Source organism: Callorhinus ursinus, unplaced genomic scaffold (genome assembly GCF_003265705.2).
Source record: "Callorhinus ursinus isolate GAN/ISIS: 27379988/994484 unplaced genomic scaffold, GSC_fseal_2.0 scaffold22, whole genome shotgun sequence".
NCBI classification, from domain to species: Eukaryota; Metazoa; Chordata; class Mammalia; order Carnivora; family Otariidae; genus Callorhinus; species Callorhinus ursinus.
The window spans coordinates 25,573,499-25,587,032 of NW_027397084.1; the positions used below are offsets into that span (position 1 = coordinate 25,573,499).

Sequence of the window (13,534 nt, forward strand, 5' to 3'; positions counted from 1 at the left end):
GAAGACAGGAAAATTACAAACCAAAATCTCTCATTAAAATAGATAAAACAAAATTTTAGCAAATTGAATCTAGGTAGATAGATAGATATTGAGAGAATAAAAATACATTATGACAAAAATTTTTTGTTCCATGAATGCAAAATTTGTTTAACATTTTTCTCTATGTAATTCATTGCAGAATGAAAGAAATATATGATCATCTCAAGAGATACAGGAAAAAAAGCATTTGATAAAATTCAGCACATACATATGATAAAAGATCTTAGCAAACGAAGAACTTTCTTAAGACGATAAAATACTGTTATCTACAGTAACCCTACAATAAGCATTATATTTAATAGTGAAATACTGAACACTTTTGCCCCAATTTCATAGGCCATTCCCACAACTTCTATTAAACATTATTCACATGGCCCTAGCCAGTATTGGACCTGTCAGTATAGCAATATAGCAAAAAAAAATACATTAATAAAAGCTATAAAGATTACAAATGAAGAATTTAAATTGTCATTATTCACAGTTTATATGATTCTTCATATAAAAAACTCAAACGAATCTATAAAACAACTATTGGAATTAATAAGTGAATTTAGTAAAGTCACTGGATACAATGTCAAAATACAAAAATTGATTGTATTTTTAGGTACTAGCAAAAAAACTTTAGGAAATTAAATTTGTAAAATACCATTAGTATAATACAATCAGAAACAAGAAATACTTAGGAATAAGTCTATTACCTAGAATATACTAACAAAATGTATGTACATCCTCAATACCAGAGACTACTTATAGCCTCACACATGTGCGTATGTGTGTATGAGTGAAATTCAGTAAGAATTACACGGAGGCAATTAATTCTGAAAGGCTGGAATATTTGAAGGGATTGAATATAAATAGTGATCTAACTTGAGTGCATCCCTCAGTTCTAACTGATGTTTATTATCCAAATAGGTCCACTAGACATGGTCAGGAGGTATTTGATACAATTTAGTTGTCAGTCATCAGCCCTGTATTTTAACTACTGAAAATTTTGAGATAGATACCTGGGAATTGTCTCTTAATGTTGATCAGCAGATTTCTGTTTGTATTCAATTTGTGATTAGTAAGTTGTATATTGATTCAAATAGTTTGGGTTTACTTTTAGCATTTTGCAAACAGTATTGTGAATTTATGTATATTACAGCCATCTTTCAATATGCCTTATATTACTGGTCCCTTTTCAGGCTTATTATGGAGTCTTAGTAGACCTCCAGATTCTTTTGGTGTGTTGAATATTTAGAAAGTGATTCTAATTTATCAGTCTTTTTTTTTAATTCTTGTTGAAATGAGTTTCTAAATTGTCTATTACCATAATTTCATTGATTCACACTTATTTATACTTTACCATATACGAAATTGGTACATATTTTACAATTGATGGCATGCCATAATTAGCAACATTTTTCTTTCTTAAAAATACATAGAATAATAATGTATCTTAATACTGATGACATTTTTGATTTGATTAAATGCATACAGGTTATCATACCACGTTGGCCATTTTATGGTAAATTATATCACACCAAGTCCTGTGTGTTATTTACAGTGTGAACCAAAGCTATCATCACCACTAGACATCATTTGCAGTACCTATCTCTAAAATTCTGCTAAGCTCAGGATATGAACTTTTTTATTATCTATAGTTCTTAGGATCCTGTAAGCCATAGAACAAGTACTAGACCAGTTTCCTATACAGACTTTGTAAGTATTGGTTCTACATGTAAAGTAAAACTCTTGTTCCTTAATGGTCAGCTTGCCACTTCTGATTAAATGAAATTTGCTCTCAATTAAATATTCTAAGATCAGTAGATCATTTTAACAGAAAACCAAATTCTAATCTTGCATTAATATAAGTTTGTCAGTAAATGACTCACAAACCTTTCTTATTATATTATGAAGATTTACATCAAATGGAGCCACTTTGTCAAAGTTTTTTTTTTCGCCCTTCAGACTTACTGTTTACAACTACAGTAAAACAGGGTAAATAATTCACTTTTCCTCAAACCTTCTACACTTTAAGGTATCCACTCAAGTTCCGTCTTTTACTATCTTCATTCACATTCCAGGAGTTTACTGTAAGAAATGATTCCCTTCTTTTCCTTTGATAAATAAGAATACATCTATTATCTTGAATATCTATCCATATATTTTAAAATATATGCCACTTTTGTTTCTAGTATAGAACCAAACATCAGTGTTAATTACAACTTTTAACCTAAGCTTCTATTTCATAGAGAAAACTCAGATGATTGAGCATAACAGACTGTCATATGCAAGCAATTTAGCATACCAGCAAGTTACACAGCACACGTAACAAAACACCCACACCCACAATATCCCTTAGATATTTTCTTAAAGTTGCAAAAATAAAATAAACCTTATCAAAGGCAAAGATAATGTATGCCATATGAAAATTAGAGGCATTTTCATGTGCATATATATGTATTTCCTTGGTTATTAACCAAGTTTTATATTCTAACTTAGAAATTATCTAGATATTCAAAGATTTTTTGTTAATTAATGAAATTTAATGCTAACGCTAAATCTTAAAGTTAACTAATTAACCACTTGGAAATTTTGTTTAAGCTGACACTAACCAACTTAATTACTGTTGATATCAGTTTTATCAGAATTATAGTTCAATTTAGTTATTACATAATTTTACACTTTTCATAATCTTAAGCATTATTGGAAGCAATGTTAGCTTACCCATTAAGTAACACCAGTATAGGAAGTTTAAATTCTAGATTAATCTGCCTGTCCATGAAAAAACCAACCTAAGGCTTAAAAAATAAAATTTTGTGCTTATATAATATACCATGCTGATAAAATCTGTAAGAAGACATAAAACTGTTTTTTTTTAAGTTGAGATATAATTCACATACCATAAAATTCACCCTGTGAAATTATACAATTTAGTAGTTTTTAATGTAGTCACAATTAGGTGTACAACCATAACAACTATCTAATTCCGAAACATTTTTATCATCCCTCAAAAGAAACCCATTAGTACTCACTTCCCATTTCCTCCCTTTCTAGCCCTGGGTGACCACTAATCTACATTTGTCTCTGCAGATTTGACTGTGGGACATTCCATTTAAATGGAATCATGCAATAAGTAGTCTGTTGTATCTAGCTTCTTTTATGTAATATAATGTTTTTAACTTCATCCGTGTATATTCATAAAATTATGAATCAGTACTTCATTCCTTTTTATGGTTGATAATACTCCATTGTATGGATATACCACATTTTGTTTCTCCATTCATCAGTTTATGGGCCTTTGGGTTGTCCTCTTTTTAACTATTAAGAATGATGTTGATATGACTATTCATATGTGAGTTTTTGTGTGGATATGTGTTTTAAATTCTCTTGAGCCTATTATCTAGGCATGGAATTGCTGGGGCATATGGTAACTATGTTTACTTTTGAATGGAATTACTGAGTCATTCGGTAATTTTGAGTTTAATTTAACTATGTCTAAGTTTAACTAAACTGCCAGACTTTTCCTAAGAAGCAGCCTCTTCCTGCCCCATCAGCAATGTATGAGGGTCCCAGTTTCTTCAGATTCCCATCGACACTTGTTATTTCTCCTTTTTATTATAGCTACCCTAGTGTGTAGGAAGTGGCATCTCATCATGGTTCTCATAAGGCTGTTTGTAAGCCAGTTTATCAAACTAGTTTGATAACTCCAAGGATTCACTTTAATTGTGGATTTAAATTCTTAGATTAAAATTCTTCTGAGTTAACAATTTCTTGAAAATGTTTTTTCTTAAAAGGCTAGTATTTTCTTTTTTTTTAATTTTTTTTTTAAAGATTTTATTTATTTATTCATGAGAGACAGAGGAGGGGGGAGAGAGAGAGAGAAGCAGAGGGAGAAGCAGGCTCCCAAGGAGCAGGGAGCCTGATGCGGGACTCGATCCCAGGACCCTGGGATCATGACCTGAGCCGAAGGCAGACGCTTAACCATCTGAGCCACCCAGGCGCCCAAAAGGCTAGTATTTTCAAAGTATCAGAATTTCAGTTTATTTTTTCTCTAGAGATTCTTTAGTTACCTATATTAGAATTATATAAGTACTTATTCATCTGTGTAGATCAATCAGAACAGGAGCTCTATTAAATTTAAAATACCTTGGGATCTAGTATCTATCTGCCTGTACAGCTATCCCTAAGGTACACAGAAAGTAAGAGATTTTTATTATCAATCAAAAAGACTGTTTTTAAGCATGCAAAGAGAGCAAGCAACTTCAGTTTTACCACTTAGCCATAGGGCCAAAATTAACACTGAAACCTAAGCCCAGACTTTTAAAGAGCAGTTCTTTTTTCAGTATGCACAAGACATTTTCATGAGTGATGTGAACTTTTAGTAGCAGGCAAACAGACATGTAAAAAGACTAACAAGCCAAATTTTTTGTCACTTGCCATCCAACTTGTAATATATCCTGATGTCTGCCACGCAACAGATTTAATTCCACGGGTGGATTTCCTATTGTTGGTGCCGTTAGTGAGGAATGTATTATTAGTTACAATCAAGCAAAATAAGAGCCCATTTACCAGAACCAGAAACAAACAAAGAAACATAGAAAACCAGAGTCGGAAAAAAGAAAGCAGAGATTGAACGTAATGTTTGGTTGCCACTTGATTAAAGGCAACCTTGGGTTTAAGGAGTCCATGAGGTGCCCTACTCCAGCAAAACAGTTTAATTGGATCCGGCAGGGGGTCCATTTGGACATTTCGATGGGACTCCCCAACACAGTCAAAACATAATTCTCAAAATTAAAACATAGTAATAAAAACTGGATAGCAAATGTTGAAGTTTTAACTCATTAGTGTGAAAACCAACAGGATGATAAACTGATTCCAAAGATGATCCAAGAAACTCAGGTACTTATATATACACATATATAGTCATTGAAAAAAAATGAATGCTGGAATAAGATTATGAATTTAGATTCAAAACTAGGTAATATTCTCTAGGTCGGTAAAACCATTAACTTTGGAGTTACCCCATCTTCTAAATAGTAATCATTTGCTCCTTATCAGTTTTATTCAAGTTAACAACTCGCTTTACAGCATTGTAAAATGTTTGGATCATAATTATTATAAGAGTAAATAGTCAAAAATTTTACATTTCCCTGGAGGTTAAATGACCTTTAAAGTGGACTTGTTAGATAGGAGGAGTCATGACACTAGAGAGACTCTGAGGAGCTTTATAAATCAAAAAACGTTAAAGTATATCCTGAAGGATTCAGGCACTAAATGAAACTAAATGACAGGAATAGTTTTCCAGTCAATGGAAGCAGAACAAATAAAAGGATACAAAATAGGGGAATAGAAAACATATCTATACTAAAACAGTAAGCTTCACATGGGTTAAATTAACCTGATTAGACCCCAGAAACCTCTCCCCTCAATTAGGTAAGCAGAATTGAAAATGCCTTCACATGTTCTCGTTGAACATTATGATATTCCAGATTCTTTAGGAAGCTATGCACAGTTGTCATATCGTATAAGAATGCTTTTAAAATTCTAAATAAAATATTTTATTTTTTGAGGAAAAATTATATCATTTATTTACAAAAATCATTTTAACATAACTTCTTAACCCCCTAAATGGTATAATCACTATACAGATTTCCCTAAATTTTTTCAGAATTTTGTCAACATAGTGTGTGTTGGTGGTGTAGTGGTGAGCATAGCTGCCTTCCAGAATTTTTTCAACATAGTGGAACATTTCATTGCTGTGATTAAATGTCCATGAAAAAAAATTTTGAGTCTTCCTAGCTCATCTCAAATACATTTTCAGGATAGAAGTGTTACTGAAAACATTTCCTTATACTTTTAAACTTTTCTATAGCCTATAGAACATTCCCGAATGTTTTACAAGGAATAACGTTTTTGTGGATAACTTTTAAAATACAAATTGAGAGTTGTAATAGAATTCCATTTTCAGGGCACCTGGGTGGCTCAGATGGTTGAGCGTCTGCCTTCAGCTCAAGTCATGATTCCGGGGTCATGGGATCGAGTCCTGCATCGGGCTCCCTTCTGGGCGGGGAGCCTGCTTCTCCCTCTGCCTCTCTCTCTCTCTGACTCTCATGAATAAATAAGTAAAACATTTTAAAAAAATTAAAAAAAGAATTCCATTTTCATGGAAATAATGGGGAGAAAAAAGGTAGATGCTAGTTTATGCAGGCTTTATTAAGGTAAAAATAAAATCATCAGAAGTTTTCAATAACCCCTTGAAGAGTGTGCTAAAAAGAGTGATGAGAGGTGGGAAAACTACAGACTTCTCTGTCACAGGCATTTGATTGAAGATGGATCATCAGCAAAACTGACCAAATTGTGACATTGCTTTGTATCCTCCAGCAGAAGTCTGCAAGTAAAATCATAGAAATGCAGGTAGTAAGAGTAGACTTAAGGAGAGGTGACAGATTTAGGTCATGCATTGAAATAAATTGGCGAGGACACAGAAGAAATTTATTGTAAAATTAACCAGGAAAGAAGGTCCCCTAGAGTTGGGAATATAAACCCCAAAGGAATCAGTTTTGAACCAGCTATATGTAATACTATCCTCATTAACGTTTTGAAAAAAGAGTTTGCATAAAGCGCATAGCAAAATTACTAGGTTTGCAAATGGCTTTAAAAACTTTGAGTTAATGGAATGCTGATTAGAATAAATTGAAAGAATACAAATATCAATATTAATGTTATGGACCAATTCAAGTAATACAGCTAGGGATTAAAAATTCCAAATGATTCCTATCAAAAAGGGATCTCGTTTTTCAGTTCAATTCATGGAGGGATCCTAAGGATCAAACAGTGTTGTTTCTTTTCCATAACTTCTAATCCTTCCACAGTCCACTCTCCCACCTTTCTGAACTCATCCCATATCAATTTCCCTTTCTACTGAAACACTCATTATATATGTGACCACAAATACTTACGTGATCCCAAGAATTTCTATTTTATCATTTCTAATCATATTAGGATTTATCTCAACTTAAGTATTCAATGTCATCACTGTTAAAAGATACTATATTAATGTATTCTGTACTTCAAAACAAAAAATAGAAAATCAAGATGGTGGTGAGGGTTATATAAGCCAATTTTTGCAGATATTTTAAGGAAATGTAAAATAAAGAGGGTCATTTCAGATATCCAACCAGGTCTTTATTGGACCAAAAGAGGCCAGTCTGTTTGGTTAATATCACTGTGTATGCAGTATAATTTAAAAGATATGAAGAATCCTAACATCTGTGGCTCCAGCTTGCCTGCCCTACCTCTCTTCCTGACTCACAGACATACATTTACTTTGGAGAGTAGAAACGGTTTTTTTTCCCACCAGCCTCCCATGGCGCCTGAAATTCTCAACAATAATTTTCTCATTTAGGAGAGCAGTACAGTAATTTATTCAGATAAACCAGTATAATCTGAGAACATAGACAAGTTTTGATAGGGAAGAAAAAAAGGAACATCTGAACCTGAGCATATGAGTTTGAAACACTGAAAGAGGAAAATGAGTTGAAATTTGGGAGAGATGCGACATGAGGGGACAAGGAAGAAGGAGGGAAATATGATTTTTCTTTGCCTCATAAGTAGTCTTTCCTAGACTCATAAAGCCTCAAATAGCAAAAGAGGTATCTGTTAGTTGGAACTAGAACAGATGTGATTTTCATTTCTTAATCTTGTATGGCAAATCCAGAATATCCATTTTTAATATTTTTTCCTGAGGAATGTATATGAACTTGTCTTATTGATTTAAATATTTTTGTTTTTCTCTGAAACTAACATAGTAACTATAAAATTAGTAACATTTACCTCCCTGTAGATAACACTGGTTGCATTTCTTTTTACTAAAAGTTTATAGAGTCCTGTGTTGAAATACTATTGTTTTAAGCTACGTCTAGTAAATCTTAGCTGTAAGACTACTACTCAACTGGCTTTTCCCTCCTAAAAATTTGCCTGGATTATTTCAAAATAAATTAGATTTAGAGCTTCGGTTATACTGACCTGTAATTTATGGATGCGTATATGTTTTTACTTTGTAAATATAGTTCATTTACCCCTAAAATGCAAGGCAGACGGATGGGGACTTCAGGAAGAGCCATCACGAAGAGCACCAGTGTGAGTGGGGAGATGTACACACTGGAGCACAATGACGGCAGTCAGTCTGACACGGCTGTGGGTACAGTTGGAGCAGGTGGAAAGAAAAGGAGATCCAGCCTGAGTGCCAAAGTGGTTGCCATAGTGTCTAGAAGGAGTAGAAGCACATCCCAACTAAGCCAAACAGGTGAGTGAAGTGAATTCCACTTAGACACCTCAAGTTCTTGCTGGAGAGACAAAAGTGGATCCTCGTGCTATGGCTTGTGAGTGATTGTAGAGTGTACTGATTCTTCTTTGCAAAAGGAAATTTATTTTTCTGTCTCTGAAAATCTGTTACGTGTGTGTTTATTTTTTTTTCTGTACAGCTGTCTAACCAGGTATCATTTGTCAATCTGTAAAGTGGTCAGATATTTTCCATAAGTTAAAAAAAAGTAAAGCCATGTTTATAAATATGCAAGGAAATGCAAAGAAGTATTAAAGATCCAAATTGATTTATATGCAAGAAAAGCAACAGGATTCTCTTTTTCAAAATGTTCCATAATATAATTACGTATAATATAGGCTCTATACTTTTATAGAAAAGAAGGTCAGTTGTGCAACTTGAAATATAGTCTTCAAGGTACTGTATGAATGTAATTATTGAACTGTAATTTTGTATTTTCAGTGCAAGTTAAAAAACCCAGCAGTTATTTTTACTTTAGAAAAATGGGTCAGTGGATTTGTGCAAAGAATGTCTTAATACAAATTTGAGTTTCAGATATTTTCTACTGCTTATAAATCTTAAAAGCTTTATGTCCTTCAAGGTATATAGAGAAAAGCAAACACAGAAAGGAGGATGGTTATTTCTGTATTACAAAATATTTTTTAAATTGCCCAAAATTACATAATATTTGATCAGACATATTAGATAATTCATCACTATGCTCAGTACTGTGGAAAACTAAAGGTAAGTGAAATATTGAATTGATTTAAATTGTCAGCACTCCTTTCTCCTGTTATAACCATTGGCTCCATATTTTTGTTCCTTAGCAGCAAAAGTCTTGTTGTAACAAAATTTACTCATGCCAAAAAACTTCCATGAAATTCTTTTTATAGTTACCTTGGCATTCTGGAGAGTATTTTAAAATGTGCATTCTAGTGGACATACTCACAAATAAAGGTAGGAAATTGAGCCAATGAAAAACTGAACTAGAGTGCACAGCTATTTCAACAGAGTTTTGTCTTTCTGAATATCATAGAAGGAACCTAGATTAGCTAGTCTCTGTAATGGCTCTGCCTCTATGCCATCCCACTAAGATGAGCTGTTCATTGTGAAGAATCTTTTCTCTTCCTTAGGGTCAGACTTCTTCCTGAGGAGGAGACATTGTTCATTAATGTTGTTTGATTTGTCTTATTTTCGATGGTGATGCTTCTTGGTTTTTGGTATTGATGTAATGATGGTTTACAAGGTGAGGTGTGGATAAGGCTTTCACCGCCAGATTTGAAAATCCTTCATCACTTAGATGAAAGGAAATGTTCTTTGATGAACCAATGCTTCCTGTGTGAGGTTTGGCATACAGCTTATCTTCTTAGGCTAACTCTTCATAGTCTCTCTTATTTGTCCCCTGTAGTTAGTTCCCTCTCTATCATTCACTAGTTACTTAGAATTCCATTTTCTTAGAATAAAACACAACAATAATTTTACAGGAACTATACTTGCTACACAGCTTTGTAGGTAATAGGTTCAAATGATTGCCATTGAAACACTTAGCCTCTTTGCTTTATGAATTTAAATTTTATTCCATTTATGGTCATTGGTGAATTTCAAGTAATATTTACCTTCAGAAAAGATGCATTGTTAATAACATCCATGGAATAACCTATTTGAGGAGATTAGATTGCAGTGTAAGGGGCCAAAAAAGACATTGGATCACAAAGCCAAGCTACAAAACAGTTCTATTCCAAAGTGACTCAGTGAATCAACTTTTACTTCATCTCTGTAGGACTCATTTTGCTTATATACTGGGTGGGTTGGACTAGATGTCCTCCTATGAACTTCCCAGATATAAAGTTTTATGTCTCTTTTTCTACATCATAATTTTACCTATTATTTGATTACCTATTCTCATTCTTCTCGATCTTTCTAAAGCAGATGACAAAGGGTGACAAACCTCAGTCATCATGCCTCTTTGTCTCAGTGCAAGGCCTGGTTTTTCTCCCTGTTCTGTCTTCTACAAGTGATATGGAGAGGAAAACAGCCTTACTCATACATTAAAACAAGCTGTGTATTCTGTGGAATAGAATGTATTACGTTTCATGTAAATGTTTAATTATTTTAATGTGGGACAAAAAGACTAATTGAGCAAGGGCTTCTCTTCTAGTGAACCTCTAGTCCATACAGCCTGGGTTACAGCTTCTCTCTCCTCTACCACACAGATGACAGATAATCAAGAAAATGTGAAACAATTAGAAGTAAAGTTTAATCAACTCTTTTTAGAATGATTACAAACACATCGCTTTTCTGTTTTTGTTTTTATAGCCTTTTATGTGCTCAAAGGAATATATTTGAGTCTTTGAAATCAAGTAAAATTTATTTCAACAAATTGAAGAGCATAGTAAATTTTATACACACATACACACATATACTCACATATGTATATTTACTGTGAAGAGTATTTACTATGCTCTTTAATTAGATATATAATTATTCTTATATATAATTTACTAGTCTCTTCAATTACATATAATTATTCTTACAGGATATTTCAACTATAAATAATATTAATATTTTTAAATCACATTTACCCCACTATTTATTCATAATGAAAGTAGGAATAACTTCTTTAAATATGTATTTTTTAGTAGGAGAGTGACATAAACAGGACATTTCCAATGACTCTAGGTGTTACTACTGATAAATGTCTTTAAGCAATCACATACATAGCTAAAAACCTATTCAGTAAATCATAGCTGAATTAGATTGAAACGTGAAGTAGTGAAAGAAAGGAAAATTATAAGAAAAAGCTCCTGACCTAGCAATATTTTGGGATTGAATGAAGCTCTGAGTAACCTTAGGGCTAGGCTTTAGAACTCAAGGTAGATTTTGGCTTAGGTTTAGAGGCCCAGCCTGTTCAGTGTGAGGATTTGGTCCCTCACTCATAGACTAACTATATGACATTTCCCCAGTGGTAATCCCCTCCTTACTTATAAATAAAGGTATTTTTGAGAAGGGTTTATACATCTGTGAAGGATTATCCCTAAATAATATCCTTGTAATTACCTATAAATGTAAGATAATTATTAGTATCATAAGAATGTGTCTAAGTGAATAAACCTAACAATAGATTTACATTCTAGAGTTTTTTCCATGCACTTTTAAGTTATATACATGCATGGGTGTATACATATAATTTCACTTCTTTATTGGTCATAACAAACTTAAGAAGTACCATTACTTTTATTCCCATTTTGAAATTGGAGAAACTAAGGCATACAGTGATTAGGTAATTTACTCAAGTTCCCATTGTAAGTGATTGGCCCAGAATTTAAACCCAGGCTTCCGGGAACTTAACAACTGTGTAAAAAAAAAAGAGTTTGAAATAACGTTCAACTAACATTTAAGCACTATCCTGTTGGTATGATAGACACTGTACCAGGCACTGGGCTAGGAGCTAAGAGTACTAAAGAGATAGATGAAACACTGTCCCTGCCTTCGAAGATATCAAAGTAGAAAAGGGTGAGTTACATATAAATATTCCAGCTCAAAAAGGGCAACTATCCAATTATCACAGTGGTACAGAGGAAGCACAGGGTGATTCACTCTCTTGTGCAATCTTGAGAGGCTTCCTTGAAGAGGTGAGACCTGTGCATTAAAAAATAAATCGGAATATTATACAGGGAAGCCCATTCCAGGACAGAGGGAACAGCACACTGATATAAAATGTTGAAAATGATGAGTGCTTACTCCCCTGGGAAATGCGTGCATCCTAAAATCATATGCAAGATTTTTTTAATGGATATTCCTCCTCACTGCAAGAGTCAGGTCACCTCAGGACAAATCTTTGATCAAATAAGCACTGTGCATCTAAGACTATGATTTCTGCTTAGAACTTTTAGCTTTTATGGAGAAAACATCTATAAATGTAAAATAACATTGGCTTTATAGTCTAGAAATTGCTCAAATTACTTCATCTTATATTATTGAATAATAGTATCTCCAGTACTACACCGGCCACAGTAGGTATTTCAAAATTAAAAGTGTCATCCCCAGTGTAAGGAAATTATTCACACTTGAAGTAAACATGAACCAAAGAACTAGATGAGAAAATATAAAGCAAGCACCAAAATGTAGTAAACTCATGCCATTTATGTATGCTACCAAAAGAAGTGGGAAATCAAATTGGTCTAAAATCTGTGTCTCAGGATGAGAGCACATGCAGAATTGGTAAATAATCATGGTCTAACTATTTAACAAAATTGTTATTTATTACATCATTAACAGCTGAAGATGCTTTATTAGATTAATATATTAATGATTAAAACATTGATTAAATTCTGGAAAATGTTGCAGGATTGTTTTATAATTTTCAAACAATTAAGAGTCAATTATCATGTACTAAGAATGTACTAAAAAATCATTTGTTTCTTTAACGATATTCTGTACCTTTCTAAAAATTTTCCGCTATCCCAAATTTCGTTTTCCTTTGTCTAATTCTTTCCTTCAAGACCCTGCTCAAGACCGTGTAACTCTCTGAGTTGTCCCCTGTTACTCCAACCTTTACCAGTATCTTTTTCTCTGAATTCCTGTTAGATCAAGCTCTCTGACTCTACTCCCAACTTGCTGCAAACACAAAATTTGGGGGGCTATTGCCATGAGCAAAGTAATAGGTATATATTTTGTAAGGAAACATATCTCACATGGATATGGATAAACAAAAATTTCCGTGACTTGCAAATGATGCACACTCCTTCTGAGTAAAAGAATCTCAACCTGTACAAAAAAAATCCCTTCTGGTTACATTAAGCTCCTCGCATATTCTTCCTCTCTTTTTGTGCCACAGCAAGGCTCATGGAGCAGGGCCTGGGTTCCTACAGGTTCCACCCTGGCCTGTAAGCCCTACAGAGCCTTCCCCTCTTTTCCCGATCTGGCTGGCACATTTAGCATTATCTGTTTTATAGTCTAGGCATTTATAAAAGACAAAGAGCCACTACTGCCTTCTGGCTACCCTATATTCCTGCAAAAATCCCTGAAGCAAAGAAACATAAAATAATTTTGTGGAAATTATAAAAAGGCTAACAATTTTGTGGAAAGGGGGAAGGAAAAATACGGGGAAAAACACAAATATATATACATATATTTATATCAATAAATGATCCCAGCCCATGGACACAGTTAGGCAAAAGAAAAGATATA

General features: G+C 33.4%; 1 protein-coding gene across 49 annotated transcripts in view; it reads left to right on the forward strand.

Moving 5' to 3' along the window:
- Positions 1 to 13,534, forward strand: part of RIMS1 (regulating synaptic membrane exocytosis 1) — a 487,750-nt gene that overhangs the window by 405,727 nt on the left and 68,489 nt on the right. For 35 of the 49 annotated variants that reach the window (XM_073905183.1, XM_073905189.1, XM_073905195.1 and 32 more), the window contains one exon: positions 8,094 to 8,329. The exons of 12 other annotated variants lie outside the window; for them this stretch is intronic. In XM_073905183.1, coding sequence (XP_073761284.1) covers positions 8,094 to 8,329 — 236 coding nt within the window. The remainder of the gene's footprint in view (positions 1 to 8,093; positions 8,330 to 13,534) is intronic. 2 more of the 49 variants (XM_073905188.1, XM_073905190.1) reach the window with 1 other exon arrangement.